Here is a 24,532-nt window from a genome sequence, read left to right as displayed (position 1 = left end):
AAGTTTCTTGTGTTTGCTATCAGACTTCCTTAGGACCTAACCTAAGTCCTTGCGGGCCTGGGGCTTGTGAGGACATGTTTATTTATGTGGATGGTTACCTATGGCCCGCCTCCATAGGGCTTGTCATTCCCTACCATCTTCCATCTGTGCTCCCTGATCCTCTCCTAGGCAAGATTGGCTCCTTTCAGGGGTTATGTCTGTGAAGAAGAGTGGGATTTTAAAATGAAGGCTACAGGGTGTTTATCTAATTTGCCAAATTACTTTGTTAGTAGCCTGAAGAGAAGCAGAAGGCCTCCCATGAAAGAGAGTTTTTGTGCTCCCTTGAAACCAACCACTTGGCTCCCAGCCGGGCCATCTCTGTACTACCAGGGAACAAGGTGGCAATTCAGGTTTAAGAACAAGTATTTCAGGGGATGTGTCTGTGCCTGCTAAATGCTTCTTGAGACACAGTGGTAGGACATGAACCTCTTCATGGGTTTTAGAATTAGGAAATAGAGCAGAGGGGTATTGGGCTGAGGGGTTGGGGACAGCAAGTAAAGCCAGAGGACTTTGCAATTCCAAGTGTGTTTAATAGCCATCCTTTGCTTGGTGAGGGTGAGCCTGGCTAGTGGGAGGAGATCAAAAGGGTAGTGGTGTGCAGGGAAAACAGGAGCCGATGGTGGTTGCAGGTAAATAGTCTTCTCTTTTGGGTCTCACACTTCCTCATTTATGGTCTGGTATGATGACACATAACTTACTCTATTGGGTATTTGGGAAGATTGAATGGTATAGCCCAGGGTCCTAGCTCATGTCCCTTTGCTCTGCCGAAGTCCTGCCATTAGCAAGCGGTGTGCGTTTGATCAAAGATGATTAAATTTTAAGACCTCAGTATACAAGAGGCATTACTCTGGTTCACCTCTTTTTTTTAATGTATTTTTTCCTTTAATTTAGTGTTCTAATAACATCTCATAGCCTGGAACCTCTGTTTCCTTATGGGTAACATGAGGATAAAAGTATCTGCCCTGCCTGTCTCAGTGGGTAGCTGGGAGGAATCAGATGTGAATGTGAGCTTTCTTAAAGCTTCATGTAGATTCAGGAGATGACCATCGTGACTGTGTTGTGACTGAAAACTTTTTTGGCACAGAAAGCAGCATACGTATTAGAGAAGAATGTTTGGGAAGCTCAGCAAATGGCAACTATTTTTTGTTGAATTAAAATATTACTTCCTTCTAATGTTAGAGAGCAAAATTCATCTTAGTGCCTACACTTTCCAGCTCAAGATTCATTTACTCAAGACTCTGGGTTTATTTAAGCTGGTATAAGTTGTGGGTGGGGAGCCTTGGAGTCACTGTCAAGGTTGTGCAGTGTGTATGAGCACATAAGAGATTCCCTCTTTGCCTTTATCTGCCAGAGATCTACTGACTGACCTTGTGGTAGTACCAAAGGATGTTTGGGGATACTGAGTGTCACACAAGTGTTGTCATTCAGAATTTTGGCACTGGGCACAAGGTGAAGGACAGAGATAGGGAGAATCATGATATGATAGATGGTGCTGTTTTCCCCTATACTTTGTCTTTAGGGGTTTCTCATCATAAATAGGAGGCTGCCAGCCCACAGACTCCCAAAGGAAGCAGATAGCTGGTTATCATCACAAAGAACATAGAATTTAGAAAGGGAAATAAAGTCAGGCCCAGCCTTTTGACTTATTGATGAAGTTATCTTGTGCAAGGCACTTAACCTCTCCAAGCCCAGTTTCCTCATTCATAAAATGGGGGGTTGATGATATAAGTAGCCCAGATGTGTAAGAAAATGCTTTGAGGACTGGAAAACCCTTCAGAGGCAATAGTGGAGAGTGGTACTATTGCTTTTTTTTTTTTGGAGACAGAGTCTCACCTATGTTGCCCTGAGTAGAACCACAGCGACACAGCTCACAGCAACCTCAAACTCTTGGGCTTTAAGCAATTCTCTTGCCTCAGCCTCCCAAGTAGCTGGGCCTACAGGCACCCACCACAATGCCCAGCTATTTTTTTGTTGCAGTTGTCATTGTTGTTTAGCAGGCCCAGGCTGAGCTCAAACCCACCACCTTTTGTGTATGTGGCCTGCGCCCTACTCGCTGAGCTATGGGCGTCGAGCCTATTGCTTTTTTCTAATTTCCGTTATGTGCAGGGCATTCTTTTTCCTCTAGGTGGAAATGAGGAATGCTTATATTAGGACTTGCGTTTTCAAATTCCCTAGTGAGTAGAGATGATTCTCTGGAAGGAACTGGCTTGTAAATAAAGCCTAACCCTTGAACATGGTACAAGGATTTCTAAAACAGGTGTTAAGAAGGGCTGCTTCTGCTTCTCATTCTTATCTTAGATGCTTGTGCTTTAACTTTGCTTTTTTGGGAAGACCAGGCTGATGCTGCCTGCCTGATGAAGTCATAGGAATCCACACACTTGCCTGGGACTAGGAACTGGGAATTCAGAGGCTGGCTCTGATTGGGCAGGGTGAGGGTGTGGTGGGGTGGTGCACAGTTGCAGGGTCAGGGACCAGCCCAGACTGATGGTTCTGTCCGCTTTACCTTTGACTTTTTAGGATTGAGGCTTTCCTAACTCTCAGTGCCCAGCGTAGTCCGGACACCAGGTCACAGGAAGCCCTAACCAGGGCTTGGAGCAGAGAAAAACTTTGCTGGCTTAGAGAGTTTTTGTTTTTTAACCTTTGTGCTATGCTGATTTAGGCATACTAATTTCCAGAGAGGCTCAGTTTGGAGATGAGACTGGTATCTTAATATTACCAAACCAAGATGACTATTGTCTTGGACAGTGAAAGCATTTTAACTGTTTGTATTAAGAACCTTAAAAAATGACTGTCTACTTTGATTCAGTAATTTTGCCTTTGAGACTTTAACCCAAGGAAATAATGTGAATTTCAGAAAAAGTCTATACTTGAAGATACATTGATTATGGTAGTGGGAGGGTTGCCTGCATTAGAGAAATGTAAACCTGTCTGGAATATATGTACCAGGGGGTAAGGGCTTTTTAATTCACTTTGTATCTCTACTACCTAAAGCAGTACCTACCACATAGGTGCCCAGTAGATATTTTTTGAATGATTGTATGAGAAAAAAAAAAAACTTACACCTGTGTGATTCACCCATTTCAAATGAAGACTTCTTCTTCTTTTTTTTTTTTTTTGAGAGAGAGCCTCAAGCTGTCGCCCTGGGTAGAGTGCTGTGACATCACAGCTCACAGCAACCTACAACTCCTGGGCTCAAGTGATTCTTCTGCCTCCACCTCCCAAGTAGCTGGGACTACAGGTGCCTGCCACAATGCCTGGCTATTTTGTGGTTGCAGCCATCATTGTTGTTTTGGTGGGCCCGGGCTGGATTCAAACTCACCAGCTCAGGTGTATGTGGCTGGCGCCTAAGCCGCTTGAGCCACAGGCGCCGAGCCCAAATGAAGAATTCTTAATGACATGGGACACTTACTATGTTAATATAGCATCACAGCTCACAACAACCTCTAACTCCCTTGGGCTTAAGTGATTCTCTTGCCTCAGCCTCCCAAGTAGCTGGGACTACAGGCACCCGCCACAACGCCCAGCTATTTTTTTGTTGCAGTTGTCATTGTTGTTTAGCTGGCCTGGGCCAGGTTCAGACCAGCCAGCCTCTGTGCATGTGGCTGGCGCCATAACCACTGTGCTATGGGCACCGAGCCTAAGACAAGAGTCTTACTCTGTTGCCTGGGTTAGAGTGCTGTGGCATGAGCCTTGCTCATGGCAACCTCAAACTCCTGGTTCAAGCAACCCTCCTGCTTCAGCCTCCTGAGTAGCTGGAACTATAGGAAGATGTAGATTTTTATCTTCAGGAAAAAAAATCACATTTTTTTTTTAAATAGAAAAAAAAATTTGGAAGGAGAAAATGCCCAAGTATCTCCACATGGTGAGATCATGGGTGACTTTCTCTTTCTATGTTTTCTAAAATGTGTAAAATAACTATGATTTTGAAGAAATTTTAAATAAATCGTATTCTTTTAAAAAGGTCAATTTAGTTTATTCATGGAGAAAACCAGCAGTCTTAGAGCCAACTCCTCCTTTTCAAAGAACCAGGCAACTTTTGTTGAGGCACAAAACACCCACATGCTTTGGTTATGTCTGTCAGCTTGGTGTGGAAGCAGATTCTCCTAACTTCAAAGGGCCGTAGAAACTTCACAGTGTTGAAATTGTGCAGGTTGTGTTACAGAGACATGCTCATGCATTTATATCCCACCACTGAAGTGAAGACATTTTGTAGTAGGGTGAAGAATTTTAAGAAGGAAATTTTCTGGGTGGGTGGTTAATTCTTAGAATTCTTTCCCTAATTCATGGTTTTTAGAAGCTGTTGAAAGTGTTGTCTGCTTTCCTTCGTTCTTGTTTTAGCTCGTGCTGTCTTAAAGTAACTTTGTCTAACATCTCAGTTTATTGGAGTAAATACTTCATGGAATGTCTCTCCAAGATGCAGTTTCATCTTGGAGCCAAGATTTTCTTAGGATGAAAATCCCTGTTGCTTTAGGTGGGCTTTGGCACCTGAGTGGAAAATTGTTGGCTTTTGAGTGTAGCAGGGTTCTGACAGATTAAGTGTGTCTCAGAGGAAAGGCCCACTTTTCTCACCTTGTAAGGAACTGCTGGTGACCAGGGTCCCCAACATTGCTGGGCCGTTGTCTGTACTCTTTGTATTTACATGATTTCTCATTCATCATTTCTCTTTTTCTTTAGCCATAACCAGCAGACCACAGCATTCAGGCATCCTGTGACGGGGCAGTTTTCTCCAGAGAATAGTGAATTCATTCTTCAAGAAGAGTAAGTATGTTTATATAGTCCCCTTATCTGGTCAGAGTTTGGGAGCTTAAAGGCACTTGCTCAAATCAAAACTGCATGGGTATTTTCTCCCAGAGGGGCTTGGAATGGGTTGGTTGATTTTATTTTTTTGGTCTCCAGATTCCTCACAGAGGGAGCATATAGAAGAAAAGAGATGATGTGGAAATGTACTGTGATGGGTATTGTCAGAGCCTCTTAAAAGTTCCCTGTTCCCTGAATGAATCCTTTCCCCTGATGTAACCTCCAAACACACTAGCTGTGCTCTGAGAGGACCCTCTCATCTTGGTGAAATGTAGCCTCAGAAAAGCTGAGGATGGTGGTGTGTGCCTGTAGTTCCAGCTACTTGGGAGATTAAAGTGGAAGGGTGGATTGAGCCCACGAGCTCAAGGCTAACAGGCATCCATCACTTAAAATAACAACAGAACCCGACAAGGTCTGACAATTAAGTTTGCAAACTCATTTTAGAAAAAGTACTGCATATCTCATTGCCGAATATCACTCTGGTCACTTTTGAAGTAGTCACCTTGGGAAACCAGGCACTGACACCAGCACCTAGTCCACCCTTCAAAGGAATTTTGGAACTCTTTCTGGCATGACCATCAGAGCTGTCTTCGTACAGCACAAAAAAAAACACAAAACAACAGTAATGAATGCCACTCATCAAGACACCAGCACACATGGACACAAACACAGCTGTGAGATATTGATATACCAAAGTTTTGAAACTGTACTGAGTTACTTGTGTAGTGCTGCCAGTGTAAGCATACAGTTTATAAACTTTATTGTCAGATCTCCATAAGACAACAGCGCTGATGGTCATTCCAGAAGAAGAGTTCCAAAACTGCTTTGAAGGGCGGACTAGGTGTTGGCATCAGTGCATAGCTTCTCAAAGGGAGTACTTCAAAGGTGACCTTAGTGATATTCAGTGAGGTCTGTAGTGCTTTCTAGGATGAGTTCACGAACTTAATTGTCAGATTGAGTGTGTGTTATACACATATAGCTTCAGACTGAGCTGAACCCGCCTCCCAGGGAAGCCTCAGATAAGAATCCAAAGCCAGGGCTTAGAAGAGAGGAGAGCTGGTAATACCCATTGTAATTTCTTTCTGTCCTCCTTTCCTGACTTAGGACTTTCCTGCTTCTCAGCTCTGTTTCAGCAGGACCTCTTGGGTACCCAGAGGCAAGTTCTGCAGAGGGATTGTTTACTTAAAAATACACATTCAGCCCAAGCACAATTTGTTCTTTTCCCAGAGATGAGGGTAAGAATTGTGCATAAGTGGCTCTGTCCCCTCCTGCTCATCTGTGACAATTTTGTTTGAAGAAAATATTTTGAGGGGAAGCTGATAAAGGATGTTAGCTTTAAGTATTTTTTTCTTCTTCAAATCGTTTTTTCTCTGTTTAGTTACTTAAACCAAAAATGATCTTAAAATACTGGTATTTGTAATATATTCTTATAGCATTTCCCTTCCTCGGTACTTACACCTTTAAACTTTTCATTATGGAAAGTTTAAACATACACAAGAGTAGAAGGATATAGTAATAAATTCAAGGTACTTATTGCCTATCTTCAGCAATTTCTAAAACATGGTAATTTTATTCCATCTGTACCTTCCTTCTCATCCCCTAGATCAGTGGTTCTCAACCTGTGGGTCGTGACCCCTTTGTAACCATGAAAATACATCCTGCATATCAGATATTTACATTACGATTCATAATAGTAGCAAAATTACAGTTATGAAGTAGCAACAAAAATAATTTTATGGTTGGGGGTCACTACAACATGAGGAGTTGTAGTAAATGGTCATGGCATTAGGAGGCATTAGGAAGACAGTTAATGAAATAAGAGATTGCAAAGGAGAAATGTTCATGATAGAGGAAACAGGGTTCTATGGGAGTTGATGAAGAGGACTCCAGCTTGGCTTAGGGATCATGGAAGGCTTCCTCCTCTGGGGAAGGGTTGTAATTTAAACAGGGATCTGTCCAGTTGAGGTGAATACCCTGGGCAAAGACCTAGAGGGTAGGCCAGGGGGATCTATACTGGTTGAGTTAGAGTTGAGAATGAAGAGAACTGAATGGGTTCTGGAGATCCTTGGGAGGTAAAATTGACAGGACTTGGTGATTGATTAACTGTAGTGGGGGTGAGGGAGAAGGAAGGCTTTCTTGAGGTTCAGCCCTAAACTGGAGGAAGAGGGAGGATTTAGATAAAGAGAGATAAATGTGTGCAGATGCACATGGAGGGGGGTCGTTTACAGCTGAGGGGAGCAGGACCAGGCCCGGGGGTGTCAGAGAGTAGGAAGTCTGAATTGTAGTGGAGGTTTGTCAAAGTGGGTGTGGAGAGAAGTTTGGAGAGGGAGGCCGCAGCCAATTACCTAAATTGCTTCCTCTTGCAATACACCCAGATTTACCTCCTAGGGAAGCTCTGGGGGATGAGTGAGGCATGATTTCTCTCACAAAAACCATTTTATTTGAAGTATGCAAATGAATGAGATTCCTATTTTGTTCCCTTTGAGGAGCTTAATTTTGTTGTCTACTGTGTTATGTGGTGAGGAAAAAAGGCGAGGTGGCGACGTCAACTCTCAGACTAATGTCTTTGGCAGGAAAAGGAAAACTGGCTCTTTTCTTTTCCTTCTCCAGAAAGCAACTGTGAAGGCCAAACCCTGGAGCATTGTAACCACACTGATGATTTTTTGCTTTCACCCCCGTTTCCTAGAGCTGATAGAACTTCTGGAGCAGTAGTTCTCAAAACATGTACAGAATCAGAGACTGTGGGGATGGGGCTCAGTAATTTGTGTTTTTTTTTTTTTTTTTTTTTGAGACAGAGCCTCAAGCTGTCCCCCTGGGTAGAGTGCCATGGCATCACAGCTCACAGCAATCTCCAACTCCTGGGCTCAAGCGAGTCTCCTGCCTCCGCCTCCCAAGTAGCTGGGACCACAGGCGCCCGCCACAACGCCCAGCTATTTTTTGGTTGCAGCCATTATTGTTGTTTGGCGGGTCCAGGCTGGGGATTTGAACCCGCCACCTTAGGTGTACATGGCTGGCGCCTTAGCCGGTTGAGCTATAGGCGCCGAGCCAGTAATTTGTGTTTTAACAAGCCTTCCAGGTGATTCTGATGCAGATAAAAGTTTGAGAACTACTGATTTTAGAAAATCCGAATGTTCCCGTTCCTCCCAAATTATTCCGAAGTTCTTCTCTTCACCCATAAGTATCGTCTAGATATCTGTCATTCTCTGGGCTGCAGTGACCATCTTAGTTAGGTTTTAGTGGAATAATCTTGAGTTCGTTCTGTGAGAAGAAAAAAACATTGTTTTTAAAGCCCATCTCCATGGTGACTCATCTTGGGGCACTGTTGGTGCCAACAGGTACATCTCCCCCACTGTTGCCAAGTAGGACTCACCTGAGCTGCTTGGAATAACTGGTGCAAACCCACCAAAAGATGCTTTCTCATTTTACAGATTAGAGGTGTGGAGAAGAAAACGAATATGAAAGCTGTGATCTAATGGAGCCAGAGGACATGGTGCTAGGTGTTTTGTTCGCCTGTGAGCAATATAGAATCAGTTGGGATAAGCTAGAGTCTGCTGTGACACCAACAAAAAATAGATCTCAGTAATTTAAAGTTATAAAGGTTTATTTCTCACTTGGGCTTCATGTCTATCATAGGTCATGTGAGGGCATCTTTACTGAGGGATACTTCATTTCTGTGCTTTCACAATTGCCAAAGGCAAGAAAAAGGGAACTTACTGAATTGTGTACTGGCTCTTCTATTCACATTTCATTGGCTAAAGGGAGTCATGGGACCACTTCTGACATCAAGGGCAGCAGGGAAGTGTGTACCTGGGAGAGAATTAGAAATATTTGTTGGATAGCACTAACAAAATTACTCTTAATAACCCACACTCCAGAGTTATCAAGGAAAACAGGACCCTTTGAGCCTGTCACTAAAACCTTCTTTTTCTGCTTGACTAGAGTACTTGTTTTCTCGTTTCACCTTCTCTGGTATGCTACCTAATTCTTTGTTAGAGCCACAAAGGATAGTGGGCATAAGTAAATGGGTTCTATAGCCTTGCTCCTTAGGGGGCACCTCTAACCCCCAAGCCAATAGGAAATGCCTTTTGGGGGGAGCTAATATAAGCTCAGGCTGTATTAATAAAAGTACAATGCATAGAGAATGGGGGAGAATATTTCTAGTATATCATGTGTCTGTGAATTCCTTCCTTTCTTTCTTCATTCATTCATTCATTCATGTCATACAAATTTGTGGAGCACCAAGGACATGGCAAGCTTCAAACGCTGTGTTCTGGCTACTAAATTTTAAGAGGGGTGTTGAGCAATTGAGATTCCCCTGAGGAGGGGGACCATTATGGTATCTGTAGGAGAGAAGATGAAGGAAGATATGGTAAAACAAGGGCTGGGAGGTGAAAGGAAGATATGCCAACAAGAGCTGGCAGGTGAAAGTGGGGCACATTTATCATGTGGTTGCTTAGGGCAGGTGTCAGATCAGTGACTGAAAGTTGTAGTCACGCAAATTTCAACCCAGCCCATAATGTTCTAGGAAAGATATTTTCCCTTGTTTCAGGATCCAAAATTTCATCTTCAGCATCGAATGAGGTAACCTACCTCCTAAGATTAGAGTTGGTTGTTAAAATTATAATACTACATAGTATTACTATTATTATTTTTATACCTAACACTTAGAAGAATTAATTACCAGATACACTTGTAACTGCATTACCTATATTATTTTAATTTTCACAGCAATACTATCAGGAAGATACCATTTTTATTATATATGTGAGGCACAGAGAAGTTAAGAGTCTTGCTGAAGCTCACACAGCTAGTAAGTGACAGAGTCAGGGTTTGAATTGAGGTAGTCCGGCTCTAAATGCTATTCTTCTAAACACCATGACATACCACCTCTCATTTCACTGGTCTTCAGGAGAAAATCCTCTTCCCTGGCCCTACTCAATGTGTTGACACAGAGTAGGCTACTGTTGCATAGAAATTTTAATTGTATTTATATTGTAGTGATAAAATTTAGTCTATAATAGCGTCACAGTTGCTAGAAAGATGCTGGACTTCCTCGGTCCCTTTTTTCTGCAGAAAATTTTGCTTCTCTTCTTAAGACTCTTTCCTCTTAAACCCAGGCCCCTTGTAGCCAAAAGGACCATACACAGGGGCCTCCTAAAGGGGTAGTCCTTGGCACAGGGTACTTCCTGGCTTGCGGTTTGGTGTTTGGTGCTCATACACGGGAGTGTTTTCTCTACAGTGTTGGGCTGCCCAGGAAGCCGCTGACAAACGCCTCTGCAGCTCTTGGGAAGAGGAGGGAAACATTCCCAAGCAGTGACGCTGGCGGCTGACTGACAGCAGGCTGTGTACACTGATCCCCAGGCTCTGCCAAGCATTTGATGTTGAGGTGGGGCCTAGGGTTGAGAGAGTGTGTGCTTTGGAAGTTCAGAAGCCTGCTGTTGTGCCGAGCAGCCAGTTGCAAGGCATGCAAGATCACCTTGGTAGTTCCTGAGTGGGAGGGTACCCTTGCTTGGTCTGCCTTTGCCAGCATCACAGTTTAGCTTGTTCCTTCCACTGAGGTCTGAGCATCCCTCAGTTTTCTCATTGGATTATTTGGAAAAGAAACACAAGTTGGAATTGTCTGGAATGTTGTAAGTGGTGTTTAGAGGATACCACTTAGCAAGATACTACCTTGCTGAAGGTAAGAATTATCTTCCTAATCTTTGATCTTGTTGCTAAAGGGGGTTCATTGTGCAGACTTTGCTAAAGCATGTGCTGGTTATGGGCTGGGGGGTGGGGTATCTCCTGCTGCTAGGAGATGGCTGTCTCCTGTTCCTCCTGCAGCTATAAGTTGGTAAAGCTGGAATTGAGAGATTTAGAGCACTGTACGGGGATACTCCTGAACTCCCAGAGGAGTCTGCCCCAATGCTAGATTACTAAGCCGTGTGCTGTGAGGCTGATGCATTGCTGTCTGCAGCTGATACAGCTAGCACCTTGTCTCTAGACATTGACTGTCTTGGACTAGCTTTGCCTGTTGCATTTGGTTGCCATGGCAGCAGAAAAAAATGAGGAAGCATGGGAACACCTGGCAAGCAGATGCAGAAACTTGACTGTTCGGTTTTCCTCTTTGGTCTAGGAGGTAGTGTTTGTGATGGTTGCAGGTAGGGGAAGAGATGGTGATGAGGACCTCGGTTCAAACACCTGGGTATTGGCTTGGCTTTTGGTGTTGCTGCTTCAAAGGCGGCCACTGGAGATGCAGTCTTTGCCACACAGCGACCATGTCTTCTGCTCTGTCTGTGCTGAGTAAAAATGCCGTAGTGGTGGCTTTGTTGTGTGAAGAAGGGAAGCTGCTTCTCACAAACAGAATTTTTTTTCTTCCTGTGACTTCTCTTCTTGGCCTCTTCTTTTACCTCCCCCTGAACTGCTCAGATCTCCATTAGAAAATCATTGTCTAGGCTCGGCGCCTGTGGTTCAAGTGGCTAAGGCTCCAGCCACATACACCTAAGGTGGCGGGTTCGAATCCAGCCCGGGCCTGCCAAACAACAATGACGACTGCAACCAAAAAATAGCCGGGCGTTGTGGTGGGCACCTGTGGTCCCAGCTACTTGGGAGTCTGAGGCAAGAGATTCACTTAAGCCCAGGAGTTGGAGGTTGCTATGAGCTGTGATGCCAGGGCACTCTACCCAGGGGGACAGCTTGAGGCTCTGTCTCAAAAAAAAAAAAAAAAAAAAAAAAAGAAAGAAGGAAAGAAAAGAAAATCATTGTCTAGTGAGAGAAATGTCTGCTATAAACCAGGAGGAGCAGATAGGCTAGAAGGCGGCTTTCTGAGGGGTATGGATTAGAATTAGAATCTCTGCAACAGCAAAGCAGAGGTGGAAAGAACAGTAGGGATCAAGGTCTGGTTCTCCCCCTGCACAGATTAAGACACAGAGCTTGGACAGTGGAAGAGACCAGCTCAGGGTCATACAGCAGGGTAGGGACTTGTGCCACATTCAGGGCAATTTTCTGATATTGACAGGGGAATGGGTTCAGCACAAGGCTTATTGCAGTTATTTTCACGCCTGGTGAGGGTGCTTTTGGTTTCCAGTTCTGGAGTGGGGTGAGGGAAGAAACTGGAACCTGTGTTTAGGAGAGGCGTTGAGTGGTGATGGGAAGGAACACAGTAAGTCATAGTTGAGTAATGAGGCTATAGTTGCTGAATGAAAACCGGTGTCAGACAGCCTCCCCCCTGGGGTGTTGGGTGTTTACAGTGAGCGTTGGCGGTCTGTCTGTGTGTGTCTCTATTTCTCTGGGAAAAGTGGGTGTGGAGATATCTGCCTGTTTGGGATAAGAACTTTCTTTTTGTCTTCTAATTTCCATTGTTCATTGCTTTTCCCAAATCCTTGTTTGTTGGGTGTAAGCTCCTTTAAATTCTCGCTGGTGTTTGAGCTGATGTTTGAGAATGTGCCCTCTTCTCATTTACCCCTCCTCTCATATCAATAATTTTAGCTGAGCTCTCTGTGCGTAGAATCTTTGAGGATGAAGTATGAATTTGGGGGCCTTTTTTTCAAGGAATTAATGGAAGACAAGGCCGGGCACAGTAGCTCACTCCTGTAATCTCAACACTCTGGGAGGCCAAGGCAGGTGGATTGCTTGAGCTCAGGAGTTCCAGTCCAGCCTGAGCAAGAGTGAGATCCTGTCTCTACTAAAAATAGAAAAAACTAGCTGGGTGTGGTGGTACATGCCTATAGTCCCAGCAACTCAGGAGGCAAGAGGATGGTTTGAGCCCAAGAGTTCTAGTTTGCTATGAGCTATGATGATGCCACCCCACTCTATCCAGGGCAACAGAGTGAGACTCTGTCTCGAAAAGGGAAAAAAAAAAAAAAGGAAAGAAGGAAAGAAAAGGAATTAATGAAGACAGATGTCATTTATTGAGAACTTCTCAGTAAAGGATTACTATTTCCCCAAAGCTTTCTAACCTCCCATCACATACTTGATGACTCTGGCCTTAATGATTTCCTGGGAAAGAGTGGAAGCCAAGTCCCGCTATACTTTAAAAAAGTCTCAGATAAGATGTGTATAGGGATGTTTACAGGAAGTGATTATTGTTTAGAGTTAATTGTTTGGTACCTTGAGCTTCCTAGAGAGAAGTGCCTTAGAAATAAAAATAAAATGTGGCTGGGATTTAAATTCTAGCGTCTCCACTAGTAACAATTGTAAGTAATGCTTTTTATTTCAAGCAACATTTCATGGTTTTCTTTTTTTTTTTGAGACAGAGCCTCAAGCTGTCCCCCTGGGCAGAGTGCCTTGCATTACAGCTCACAGCAACCTCCAACTCCTGGGCTCAAGCGAGTCTCCTGCCTCCACCTCCCAAGTAGTTGGGACCACAGGTGCCCGCCACAACGCCCGGCTATTTTTTGGTTGCAGCCATTGTTGTTTGGCGGGTCCGGGCTGGGGATTCGAACCTGCCACCTTAGGTGTGTGTGGCTGGCACCTTAGCCTGTTGAGCTATAGGCGCCGAGCCATTTCATGGTTTTCAAAGTGCCGTTTCAATCTACATAACTACTTTGTGAGATGAGGGGTGGTTTTCACCCATTTTGGAAAACTGGAAACCAAGGCCCAGAGAATTCGTGTGACTTGTGGAGGAGTCAGTAAGCTGCAGGGGTTGGCTGAGATCCAGGTACGCTGGGCTCTTTCTTTCCATCACCCATGGTCTTCTCAGCTTAGGGGTTGGTCTTGGAGCTGAGAAGAGCAAATGCCTGCTTCTCTCAGACCTTGGGACTTGCCATGGGATGATTTCTCAGGGCAGAGCCAGGTTTTGAAGACCAGCTTCTGTCTTCTGCAATCATTGATCTCTCTGAGTCTCTTTCCTCATCTACAAATGGAGATGCTAAAACTGACTTTGCAGGATTAAGTAGAATAATGTAGGAAAGTGCCTGACACGCAGTATGTTCTGGACAAGTATACCCCAGCTTGCATGGCCTTGCATACCTGTCTTTAAGGGTTGGTGATGCTTGGCTTCATGAGCTCCTTATTGTGACAGAAAGGACAGGGAATAGTCTGGTCATGAGCCCACTTCAGTTTGCTTCAGTTCACACTGTTGTTTGAGAGGCAGCTTGACAGTCCCATTAACCAAACTCATCTAAATTCAGATACAACAACAGCAACAAAAAGTGGCTCTGTATTTATAACCTTTTTTTCTTACATCTGTCAATATTATATGCATTTAGTACCAGATATGCAGGAAGCAGAGGCTCTCCTTTTATACGCGGGGAATGAAGGGACAGAGAAAGTGACTTCCTGCCCACGCTCACCTGATGCATCCATAACAAAGTTCGGAGTAGAATCAAGCCACTTTCCAACTGGGCTTCCTTAGACTGATTTTGTTTAGTCCTGACTTCTTTTGTTCATTTCAGATGCAAGGCAGTTGAGTTAACACTCTAGCTCACTGTTTCCAACTTCAGCCCACATCCCTCCAACAAAATAATCAGCATTCATGTAGCCCAAGCCAGAGAAAGGGAGGTCTTTGTTCAGAGTATCCCACTGTACTTTGGGATCTGGATAGACAGAAACCTGACAAACAGCCTTTTAAGTGAATTCGTTTTGTTTGATGACACCAAGAGTCTGTGTGTGCAGGTTTTTTGGTTTCTTCTCCCTGGATCTGAAGTGAGTGACTCAGTGTGCCTGAAGTCAAGCTGGTGGGAACTACGCCCCTTTCACAGTTGCCCAGCTCAGGGGCACAAGCTATTCTCTGAGGAGAGGAGACAGTTCTTGGGAGAGACTTGTCAGTAAAATACTCTTTGAGGAGTGCACTGTCTTAGAGGTGTTGACAAATGAGTGTCTGTCCCCCCAGGCTCTTAAGTGGGAAATACACCTGTAAGGTGTAACTAGCTAAAAGCAAATGTACTAGAATCTAAGTGAGTGATGTCCCTTTCACTGTTGTCTCTTCAAAAGGCTATACGCATGTACCATTGATGTTTCCATTGCTCAAACCATTGATGTAAACCATCTCTAAAAGTTTCCATCAAGCCAGTTTTTTTAGCTTTTCCATAAACTCATTTTTGGATAGCAAATGGTATTCCCAGGCACGACTTCCACTTTATTTTTTAACTAGTTGTAATTCCAAATAACTTGTGGTTATTTCTGAAAGTCATGCTCATCCTTAGAAGACGTGAGAAATCATGACCCATGTTGAGGAGCTTCATAGGAACAGCCTCTGAGGGTAGATCTTGTTATTTAGACAAATGGTAGTTGTGTGTGCCTTGTTATTTCAGGGAGCCAAGTCAGGGACTTTCAGGTAATAGTTGAGTCTATAGCTTGAACTGGGAGCTGTCTCTGCCCACGGGGACCCCTGGTGAAGACATGCTCCCTGTTTGCAGAGACAACACAGTCCCCTCCTTGGGGTAGGTTTAGTTTGAACTTTAGTCACATCTGATAAGCTTTCTCTGGGTGTGGCTGACTGGTATAGTCTATGAGGAATAGAGTTGTCTTTGTGTGTTTTTTCCCATTCTTTTCCCCCCCTGCCTACCACTGCCCCTCATGGATCTAAGGGACACAACCAGTCCCTCTCTAGCCAAAATCTATTCCCTGCTGATTGCCTAGATGGGAGTGGTACCCTCTTTCCTCATTTACCTAAGGCTGTGGGACAGCCATCTTTCTTCTGATACTACTGGCTGGGAGGTCCCCAGCCAGCATCCCGGAAGTCGGGGTGGGACAGGGGGATGTAGGGTTGGGATGCATGGGAGGGCAATTACAGTTAGAGTTCAGAATTGTAAGGTACAGCAATGGTAAAAGTGGCCATTTGTCCTGGACTTCCTGAGACAGTCACAAATGCAGATGCTCTTTTCTTTGTCCTACAGAAGAGGAATAGCACATCCAGTTGATGATATGAATTAGTTTAAAATAATGGCGAAAATATTTAATATTTAAATGAAGATACAAAATCACAAACACAGTAAAAACACAATTATATATAAACAAAAAACACCTTTATTTGCCCTTCTCCTATTCCCCCCTCTGAAAAAGGCATAAAAAAGAACGGAAGTAATGATACCAAGTGTTATAAATGCTTTCCCTTTCAGTATCAGGACTGTGGGGGATGTTTTTCTCTCCTTTCAGCTTTTCCTTATATTTCTCAAATATTCTATAATAAGCCTCTCTTTGTATCTTAAGTGGGAGCAAATTACCCTTGATAAAATCTCAAACAACTCTTTTTTATGGTTGGCCCTTGTGTCCTGAATTTTTGCTTAGAGGTACACAGTTGCCATAACGAAGGCAACCTGAGAACTCTTTTTCCTTGTCTCAACCTCTGGAAATCAGAAGAGTCAGGCAAGACCAGGTTCTAGGAGGATGTTTTGGACCTAGTTCTGCCCGGAGGCAGGGGGTGGACAAGGCAAGGCAGGCACTCAGAGCCCCTTCCCACCCCTCACCAGTGATTGTCTCTTACTGCACACAGCCTCTGCCAACAGTGAGCGCGGTGACATTCTGCCTGTGAGTGGGGAACAGTAACAAAAGTCTGGCTGGGACGGAGGCTGGGGGCAGGGAATCTGGAGTGAGTGGCTGAGCTGATAAGGAGCCAGAGATCTTTCTGCCTGGTAGGACTTGCACCTCTAGCTGCCAAGCATCCTGCTGGCCTCATCCCCAGGGTGCCTGCAATGGTGGTCCTGCTGCTGGCACTGTTTAGAGAGCACAGAGATCCTGGCTACTTCGGCAGAGAACTTCCATCATGGAGCAAGATATCAGAGCTATGTCTCAGGGAGCAGGATGGATTATTTTTCTTGTGAGCAGCAGTGGTCTTTGAAGGAAGCAACACATCTCCAGGGTGCAAACTAAGATTCTCTTCCTGTTGCATCTCTCTGAAGGTGAGCAGAGTGAAGGATGTCCAGAGTACTTCTTCCCTCAGCCGCATCCTGCCCAGATTCCCCAGCTTCATCTCCAGGTCCTGGCCCAGGCCTCCAGAGCAGATTTTCTTTTTAGGCATAGAGCCTCAGTTTACTATGGTCTTCCTAGTCTCCAGTTGCCTGAATCCTGTTGCCTATTGGCAGAACCCTGAGACTTTTGTTTTGGGAACAGCTTGCTGATCCTTGGAATCAGGCATCGAACTGTTCAAGGACAGATATTGAATGTGTGTGGAGGCATTTGTTGCTGCTGCTTTGAAAAACTCTGGCAAATGTTGAGGTTCTGTGGAAGTAGGTGAGAAGGACTCTCTCTGGTGTCTCCTGGGCGTCATACTGAAACGTTGCCAGAGTGCTGGCCCTCCAGGGAAGCTTCTCAGTGGGAAGCTCCATGTTGCTGGATGCTGACAGGGAAGTACCGGGGATCCTCTTTGGGACCCAAGGCTTGTTTCATTTCTTCCTGCTCTCCAAGCATGGCACAAAGGGTTAATATGTCCAATGGCTCTATTTTGGGGCAAATAGTGTGCTCCCGGAATAGGTCTCTTTGTTGAGTAGTCTATTTCGGGAGGCAAGCCCCACTGGCGTTTATGTAAGCGATTCTCTATGTGTATCTGGGGGTGGATGTGTGCGCTAGTGATTTCTTGTTGCTAATTATAAACAGCTTCTTTTGGGAGCCAGGGAAATGGAGGTGTGTGTGTGTAAAGGGTTTGGACTGCTTTGCTTCTTGAGAAAAGTGGTATGATTGTACATCCCCATCAGATGGGACGGTGGTCACAGATATCTGATAAAGGGAGTGAGTATGGGGGCCTTAGGACAAGAGTCAGGGATGACAGTCTGGATCCCTTTGCAGGGTGTCAGGCTGTCAAGCTGTAGGGATGTGCCATCTGTCTTTCTTATTTCCCTGAAGCATATGGGTAGGCTGGCGTCCTGGCCCTCTGGCTGCAGTCTGGAGTCTGGTGGTCTCCAAAAGAGAAGGAACTCAGCGACCAGTTCCAATCTGAAACAAATCTGACTCCACTTCCCACTCTGCACCTTGGCACTTACTCACTGGATTCCCTGTGTCTCCCCCACAGGCCAAATCCACATATGTCAAAGCAAGAAAGAAACCAAAGACCGTCCAGCATGGTCAGTGAAACGTCCACAGCTGGGACCACTTCCACCCTGGAGGCCAAGCCTGGACCCAAGGTAAGCTCCAGGCCACTTGTTCCTTCCTTCCCTTCTTTTATGTTTTGCTAAGCCCCTTTGTAACAGGAAGTCCATTTGATCTTTTCTCAGTTTTGTGAGGGAGACCAGTAAGAAGTGGTCTCCCCAAATGACAGATCAGGATATTGAGGCCAAGAGGAGTTGTAATACTTGTTCAAGAAAATAGTTACTGACAGTCCCAGGAGTGATGCCTAAGACCTTAAGCATGTTCTTCACTTTCCTGACATGGTTGGGAGATTTGGTGAAAAATGGCCCTGAGGAAGAGTATCTCTGAAAGGGCCCAGAAGTGTTTGTACTCAAGGTGTGGGAACACTGACTAAGGAGCAGGAAAAAGAACCAGGATCATGGAGAGAGGGAGTAAACCCAAATAGGAGGGGAAAATATCTGGAAATTGGCAAAATTTGTGACCAAAAAGTAGCTTTGCTTCAAGAAGCCATAGGACATATTAGAGCTAACAGCTGCTACTGAAAGTTGATTGAAAATCTTAAATTTTTTTCTCTGTGACCCATCTGGGAGTTTTGCTAGGTCTTAGGCTCTCCTTTTAATTATAATACTGTAGCCGTGGGCATGCAGTTGCTGTTCTTTTGATCAAAGGGTGCTGCCGCTTAGAGTAAGGCAGAGAGAGCTGGCAGCCCTCCTAACAGGCAAGTGCTTTTTTGTGCCTCCCTAAATCCCCTGCTGCTACTTTTTTGTAGATTATAAAGTCCAGCAATAAAGTCCACAGCTTCGGGAAGAGGGACCAGGCAATTAGGAGAAACCCCAATGTTCCAGTGGTGGTGAGGGGCTGGCTGCACAAGCAGGTAAGCACTCTGAGGGCTGAGAGTGGGGGAGGAACAGTTCTTCCCCTAGGAAGCCAGGAATAGGCGCATAAGCTTTCTGTTCCTGAGTTTGTCTGGGGCCCAGGTTGATTCTGCCCACCATACTGAGTGATTTGCTGTTTGTTCTCATGAGTGCGCTGTCTGCTCAGTGGTTATAGCTTCTTTCCCCAAACTAACTTGACTACTTTGGTCTCTGGAGCTATTGGCTGCCCTGGTACCTGGGCCATAGTGCGGGTGGGTCAGCATGAATTCAGGCTTACTGCCAATCTTCTGCCAGCTTTCCTGATGTCAAAGAGTCTTTATCATCATTTGGCTGAAAAATTGCATCTTTTCCTCTTTCCTTTATCTCACACACACATCTAGGTAACTAGTATCTCACATTCCACATCAGCCGGGCTCAGCTCATTAATTCCTCAGCTCCCCCCCCTTTCCCCCAGACTGCTTTTTTTGGATTTGAGTGATGGTACCACTATTCTCTCAGGCACTCAGGGTAGAAACTTCAGCATCATCTCCGGATCTCCCCACCCCACTAGTACATAGTCAGGAAGGCCTGTTGGCTCTGTCTTTGCTGAGGCCGTCCGTCATCACTAACCCGATGGCCGGTTGATCTGCCTCTTGTCCTCTTGCCGTGGCTGAGCTGTGAGTTCCCAGCACCAGAGGCCTTGTCTCTTTCACCCCTCTTCTCTTCTTGCTTTCATTCATTACCAGTGCTTGTCCTGTAAGCGCTCTCAGAGCAGGTATCAAGAGATGAGTAAGACGTGGCTCCTGCCCTCGAGAAACTCATCTACCAGGGGAAGCAGATAGCACATCTCTCATGTGTTAAGTCATCCTCCAGCCCCAATCTCTCACATAGCATCACACCCAAAAAACCCACAGAGCAACAATATCAATTTTAGTGAAGCCTTTGTGGAAAGGCAGAGGAGGGAATTATATTGTACACCAAGCAAAAGAAATCCCAAAAGTCCCCTTGGAATCTTTTTCCCTAGTTCTGCTCCCACAGCAGCTCTAACAGCTTTGCAGTCTCTTGTCAGACTCTCTGGCATCACCCTTCGTTGCTCCCACTCTCCCCTTACAGATCTTTTCCCCTCTGTTTTCTTACATCTTCATGTAAGATGCATTTCTTACCAGAGTCATTTCTCCTATTTGTATCCCTGTTCCCATTAAATCAAGGATGTTCCTCTGAAATGAAGAGGGAGAAGAAGGGGCTTGTGAATAATTCTCCCCAGCTCCTACCTCCTACCCCAGGCTTACTGGCTGTGCGTAGCTGTAACAGAGATCTGTGTACACATCCCACAGCAAGTGACGTTTGAACCAGGCATAGAAGGATAGAAGAGAGTTCTCCAAACAAAGCAAATACCATGTGCCAAGACCTTCAAAATCCTGTTGATTTGCAGGAGATAAAACTGATAAATTGTTGAAATCATCAAGTTAAATTTGATTTTAGCATTTAGTAAGAAGAAAATGAACAATCCACATTGTGTTAAAGTTTAGAAATTGTCGACTTTTTTTTTTTAAATTCAAGGCTGTCAAAAACTTGCAGAAGGAAGACGTATTTTAACGGTTATCTCTAAAGCTAAAAGAATCTCTGGAGTTTTCCTAGGTTTGGGAGAAAACTGACCCTAAAACATTACTACTTTCCTACCTTGGCCAAGTATTTTTGAATATTCACAATTATTTAAAACACTCTTAACAAATGGAAAGATTTACATTTCAGTTGAGTAAAGATGGATTTTTATTATGAGACAATTGGATAGCAGAGAGAATCCAAATCTGTTTTTATTGACTGGAAGGAAGACACAACAGCAAAATCAGGCCCGTATGGTATAGAACTGAGCTCAGTCAACTAGAACCTGGCCTTAGTTAATTAGATAACTTAAACTCTTTTAAATCCTAAGTAATTTCAATTTTCCAGTTAGCATAAATGAAGATACTTTATAGCTTAGCACCTAAATAAGAAAAAAAAAATCTAAATTTCCTTTTTGTTGAGAGCTGATTCCTTTCTTCATGGGAAACCTATTTTTTTGAATTCACATTTTGCTCTCTAAAACAAGATGGCTTGTATTAGTTTCTAGGAGACAAAAATAAAATATAAACTCCTGGGGATAAATTGTCATTGAATCTGAATTTTAATGTCCTGTTCAAAGAATAGCTATTCAGTAGCTAATTTAGTAAAAGAAAGAGTGAATATGGGCAAGTCTTGCTTCTAGAATCCGTGTGCACGTGACTGTAGAGAGGGAACAGTATGCTCAGATATTGCCCTGACTCATTTGCTTTGCTTTACAGGACAGTTCTGGGATGAGATTGTGGAAGAGAAGGTGGTTTGTGCTTGCTGACTATTGCTTGTTTTACTATAAAGGTGAGCTGAGGGTCTGGCCACCAAGGGCTCTTTGTACTGGACCAAGTGGTAAGGGGATACAAATGGTGGTCTTCTCAAATTCAGTGGTTGAACCTGTGGTCTGAGCTAAATAAGAATCTATTACCCTGCCAAAGTGTTCACTTTTACATCTGTGGGTGGTTGGTGACTCTAGTTTTACCAGTCCTGACACAGGAAGTTTAATCTATTGAGTTAAAATAAATAGAATCCAGTTTGCCTACTGCTTAGGATCTCAAGATCCAGAGTCATCTCAGCTTCTGCCCCACTTGGGACATAGGCACACCCTTAAGGCAGTCTGGACTGATGAGAAGTGTGGTGTGACCTGTCACCTGAATTTATCCTATCTAATATTAGATAGGCAACTAGTGAATTAAATTGGCCATCTGAGCTTTTATGGAGCCCCAGTCTATAAAATTAGGAACTATGCGTTGTTGAGAAAGAGGTCTCAAAATGTGGAGGAAGAGATAGACAGCTTACTTTTAAGATGAGACTACACTGTGATTTGGTGCTTTAAAAGACATCCATAGTTCTTAGGCAGGTGAGAGGGAGTGAGAAGTGAATTCTAAGTTGGAGAATCTGGACAATTCCACCATGCCGGGAGAGGCTTTTTAGAAGAGATAGGATTTGATGAAAGGTTTTTTTTTTTCTTTTCCTACTGACTGGCCTTTACATACAATTCAAGTAAACTTTGTATTTAGTTTTCCAGATTCTACTAAATTAAAGAGTGATAGCTCACAGTAATGTCAGAGAAATTGAATATATGAAGTGACTTATTAAAGCAAAAGAAGAGATTAAAAATCTTTGTAACCGTGATATGAGAATTTCTATGTAATTTGAGACTGTTTAGCATAGTACTAATCAGTATTACTCACATTACTCTCAAGGTTTACTTTATTACTGTCATAACAGAGTGCTATAAAATTATATATGTATATGACAATGACTCATAAAAATAACAATAAATATAGCAAGGCATCTCCATTAAAAAGAGAGAGATAGGATTTGAGTCGGGCTTTTATGACTGGGTAGAGCTTTGAGGAGATGGGTGTTATTATAAGAGGAAGCAACTTGAGTAAAGTTCTAGAAGCAGAAGAATGTGGCCAGGTGCGTCTTGAGATGTACTAGGAGATAAAGCTCAGAAAGTGAGAAAGAACCAAATGAAAGGGCTATCACAAATAGGCAGGGGAATCTGGGCTTTGTTTTGTATCTAGGGGGAATCAGCAGGTAGCTTTGAGTAGGAGAGCAACAGGACCAACTCTGTCACTAGGCAGTAAGTTACCTCTGGTAATGGAGATGGTTTGGAGGAAGGAGAGAATAGTGTAGAAAGTAGGATTTGTCACACATGCTGTGACATGGCCTGTGAGATTTGCTCCATCCAGGCACCCTTCCTCATCCTTGAAAACACTGTAAGGATTGCCTCTGAAGCCTTCTCGACTTTCCCAGACTGTGTGTCACTCTTGCCTCTGTGTCCCCAGAGCACCGACTCAATTTCACGTGTTAGTAGGTTGAATTGAGTGTGTTTACATGCCTTTCTCCCCTCTCGGCGGGGAGAGGGCCCTGTTGGAATTACCTTTGTGGTTCCAGCAATAGCACAGACGTTCCCAGGGAGCCTGTATATGATCAGTTAAGAGGAGATTGCTGTAGTCCTTGGGAGGTAGAAAGGGCCCTAAAGCAGGGCAGTGAATAGACCAGCCCCGGGAAGAGGCCCAGAAGGTGGTTCTGATGTGTTTTTCCATTCAAAGACAGCCGAGAAGAAGCAGTCCTCGGGAGCATCCCTCTACCCAGCTATGTGATCTCGCCAGTGGGCCCTGAGGATCGCATAAGTCGCAAGTACTCCTTTAAGGTACCGCCCCTTTCCCTCTATTGTAGCAGTTTCACCTTAAGAGGCTAAAAACCACCTTCATAAAGCAGCTACTTTTTTTTTTTTTTAAAGAAAGTTTTACTCTTTATTTATTTTTTCTTTTTTGAGACGAGTCTCACTGTGTTGCCCTCAGAAGAGTCCCATGGTGTCACAGCTCACAGCAACCTCAAACTCCAGGCGCCTGCCACAATGCCTGGCTTCTTTTGTTGTTGTTGTAGTTGTCACTGTTGTTTGGCAGGCCTGGGCTGGGTTGGAATCCACCAGCCCCAGTGTATATGGATGGCACCCTGGCCACTAAGCTACAGGTGCTGAGCCAGAAAGTTTTACTGTTTAATCCAGAGAAAAAAATGTTCCAGTTATCTTTTGTATGTGTACATGCATCATACTTTTATAATTCAAAGCCCCTCCCCAAAAAAATTTTCTATAGATTTTCTTGTTTTTTTGTTTTTTTGAGACAGAGTCTCACTATGTTGCCCTCGGTAGAGTGCCATGGGGTTACAGTTCATAGCAACTTCAAACTCTTTGATGAAAGTGATTCAATTGCCTCAGCCTCCCAAGTATCTGGGACTACAGGTACCCTCCACAACGCCCAGCTATTTTTTGGTTGCAGTTGTTTAGTTGGCCCCGGGCCAAGTTCAAACCTGCCACCCTCAGTGTATGTGGCTGGCACCGTAACCACTGTGCTACAGGTGCCAAGCAGCTGCTTTTTTGTAGTGAGGGGGAAGAATTAAGATGCTAAAGAGTTTCAGACATAGATTAATGAAGTTATGAATTATTTAAATAAGGATAATATCACATCCCTAGTACTTTCATTTGAATCTGAGCTTTGGAGATGCACAGCTGTGTTCTTTTTGTATCACTAAAGTGTTATTTTCCTTTGTTTAAAAGAGAGACCAGCTCTTTCTCTGTCACCCAGGCTGGAGAGCAGCGGTACAATCATAGCTCACTGCAGCCTTAAACTCCTGGCCTCAAGCAGTTTTCCTTCCTTGGCTTCCCAACATGCTGGGATTACAGGCGTGAGCCACCATGCCTGGCCTCATTCCCAGTCTTGTGATTACATATTGAGCATAGCCCTTCTTGTGTTTTTTTTTTTTTACATGTGGGGGCTACATAATCAGCCACAGTCTAACTATTATCCAGCCATTGCATGCAATTGATGACCCCTTGTAATGGATTTATATCAGTTGTTTAGGGACCTGCATGTTGAAGAGATTGCCAGGTTTGTCTACTTTGTTTATCTTGTTGAAAAGCAATTAGAATGAACTTTGCTTTATTTTCTAAATCATTGAAGATTCTTAGGCAGGTTCTTTCATCAGGAAAGCCCCTTTCCTGCTTCCTCTGTGGCCATACCATTTGGAGGGAGTGGGGCAGGGATAATTGCTGGCAGTCCTCTGATGTCTTCTAGCCCCTATGAGGCCAGGGGAGGAGGCTCTAGGAAGGTGGTGGTTAGGCTCAAACTTAGGGTGTCCCAAGGCCTTCTCTATTGGTGACTTCTACAGATTCCTTCATTGTAGGAATTCATTTCTGCATTTTGGGGTCCCCCAAGGATGGTGAGGGTGGGGTGGGTTGAAGACCCACTTTATTAGCA

The 24,532-nt window shown here is 44.2% G+C and overlaps 1 protein-coding gene across 2 annotated transcripts in view; it reads left to right on the top strand.

Annotated features, from left to right (window-relative positions):
• Positions 1 to 24,532, top strand: part of PLEKHA7 (pleckstrin homology domain containing A7) — a 212,965-nt gene that overhangs the window by 125,077 nt on the left and 63,356 nt on the right. For both annotated transcript variants that reach the window (XM_023517624.1, XM_023517650.1), the window contains exons 3-7: positions 4,714 to 4,797; positions 17,762 to 17,873; positions 18,587 to 18,691; positions 20,993 to 21,065; positions 22,826 to 22,926. In XM_023517624.1, the coding sequence (XP_023373392.1) occupies positions 4,714 to 4,797; positions 17,762 to 17,873; positions 18,587 to 18,691; positions 20,993 to 21,065; positions 22,826 to 22,926 (475 nt within the window). The remainder of the gene's footprint in view (positions 1 to 4,713; positions 4,798 to 17,761; positions 17,874 to 18,586; positions 18,692 to 20,992; positions 21,066 to 22,825; positions 22,927 to 24,532) is intronic.

The sequence above is a fragment of the Otolemur garnettii genome, unplaced genomic scaffold (genome assembly GCF_000181295.1).
Source record: "Otolemur garnettii isolate 467f Iridium unplaced genomic scaffold, OtoGar3 scaffold00001, whole genome shotgun sequence".
NCBI lineage: Eukaryota > Metazoa > Chordata > Mammalia > Primates > Galagidae > Otolemur > Otolemur garnettii.
The sequence above is the reverse complement of the archived record's forward strand: the minus strand, read 5'-3'. Positions and strand labels throughout refer to the sequence as shown.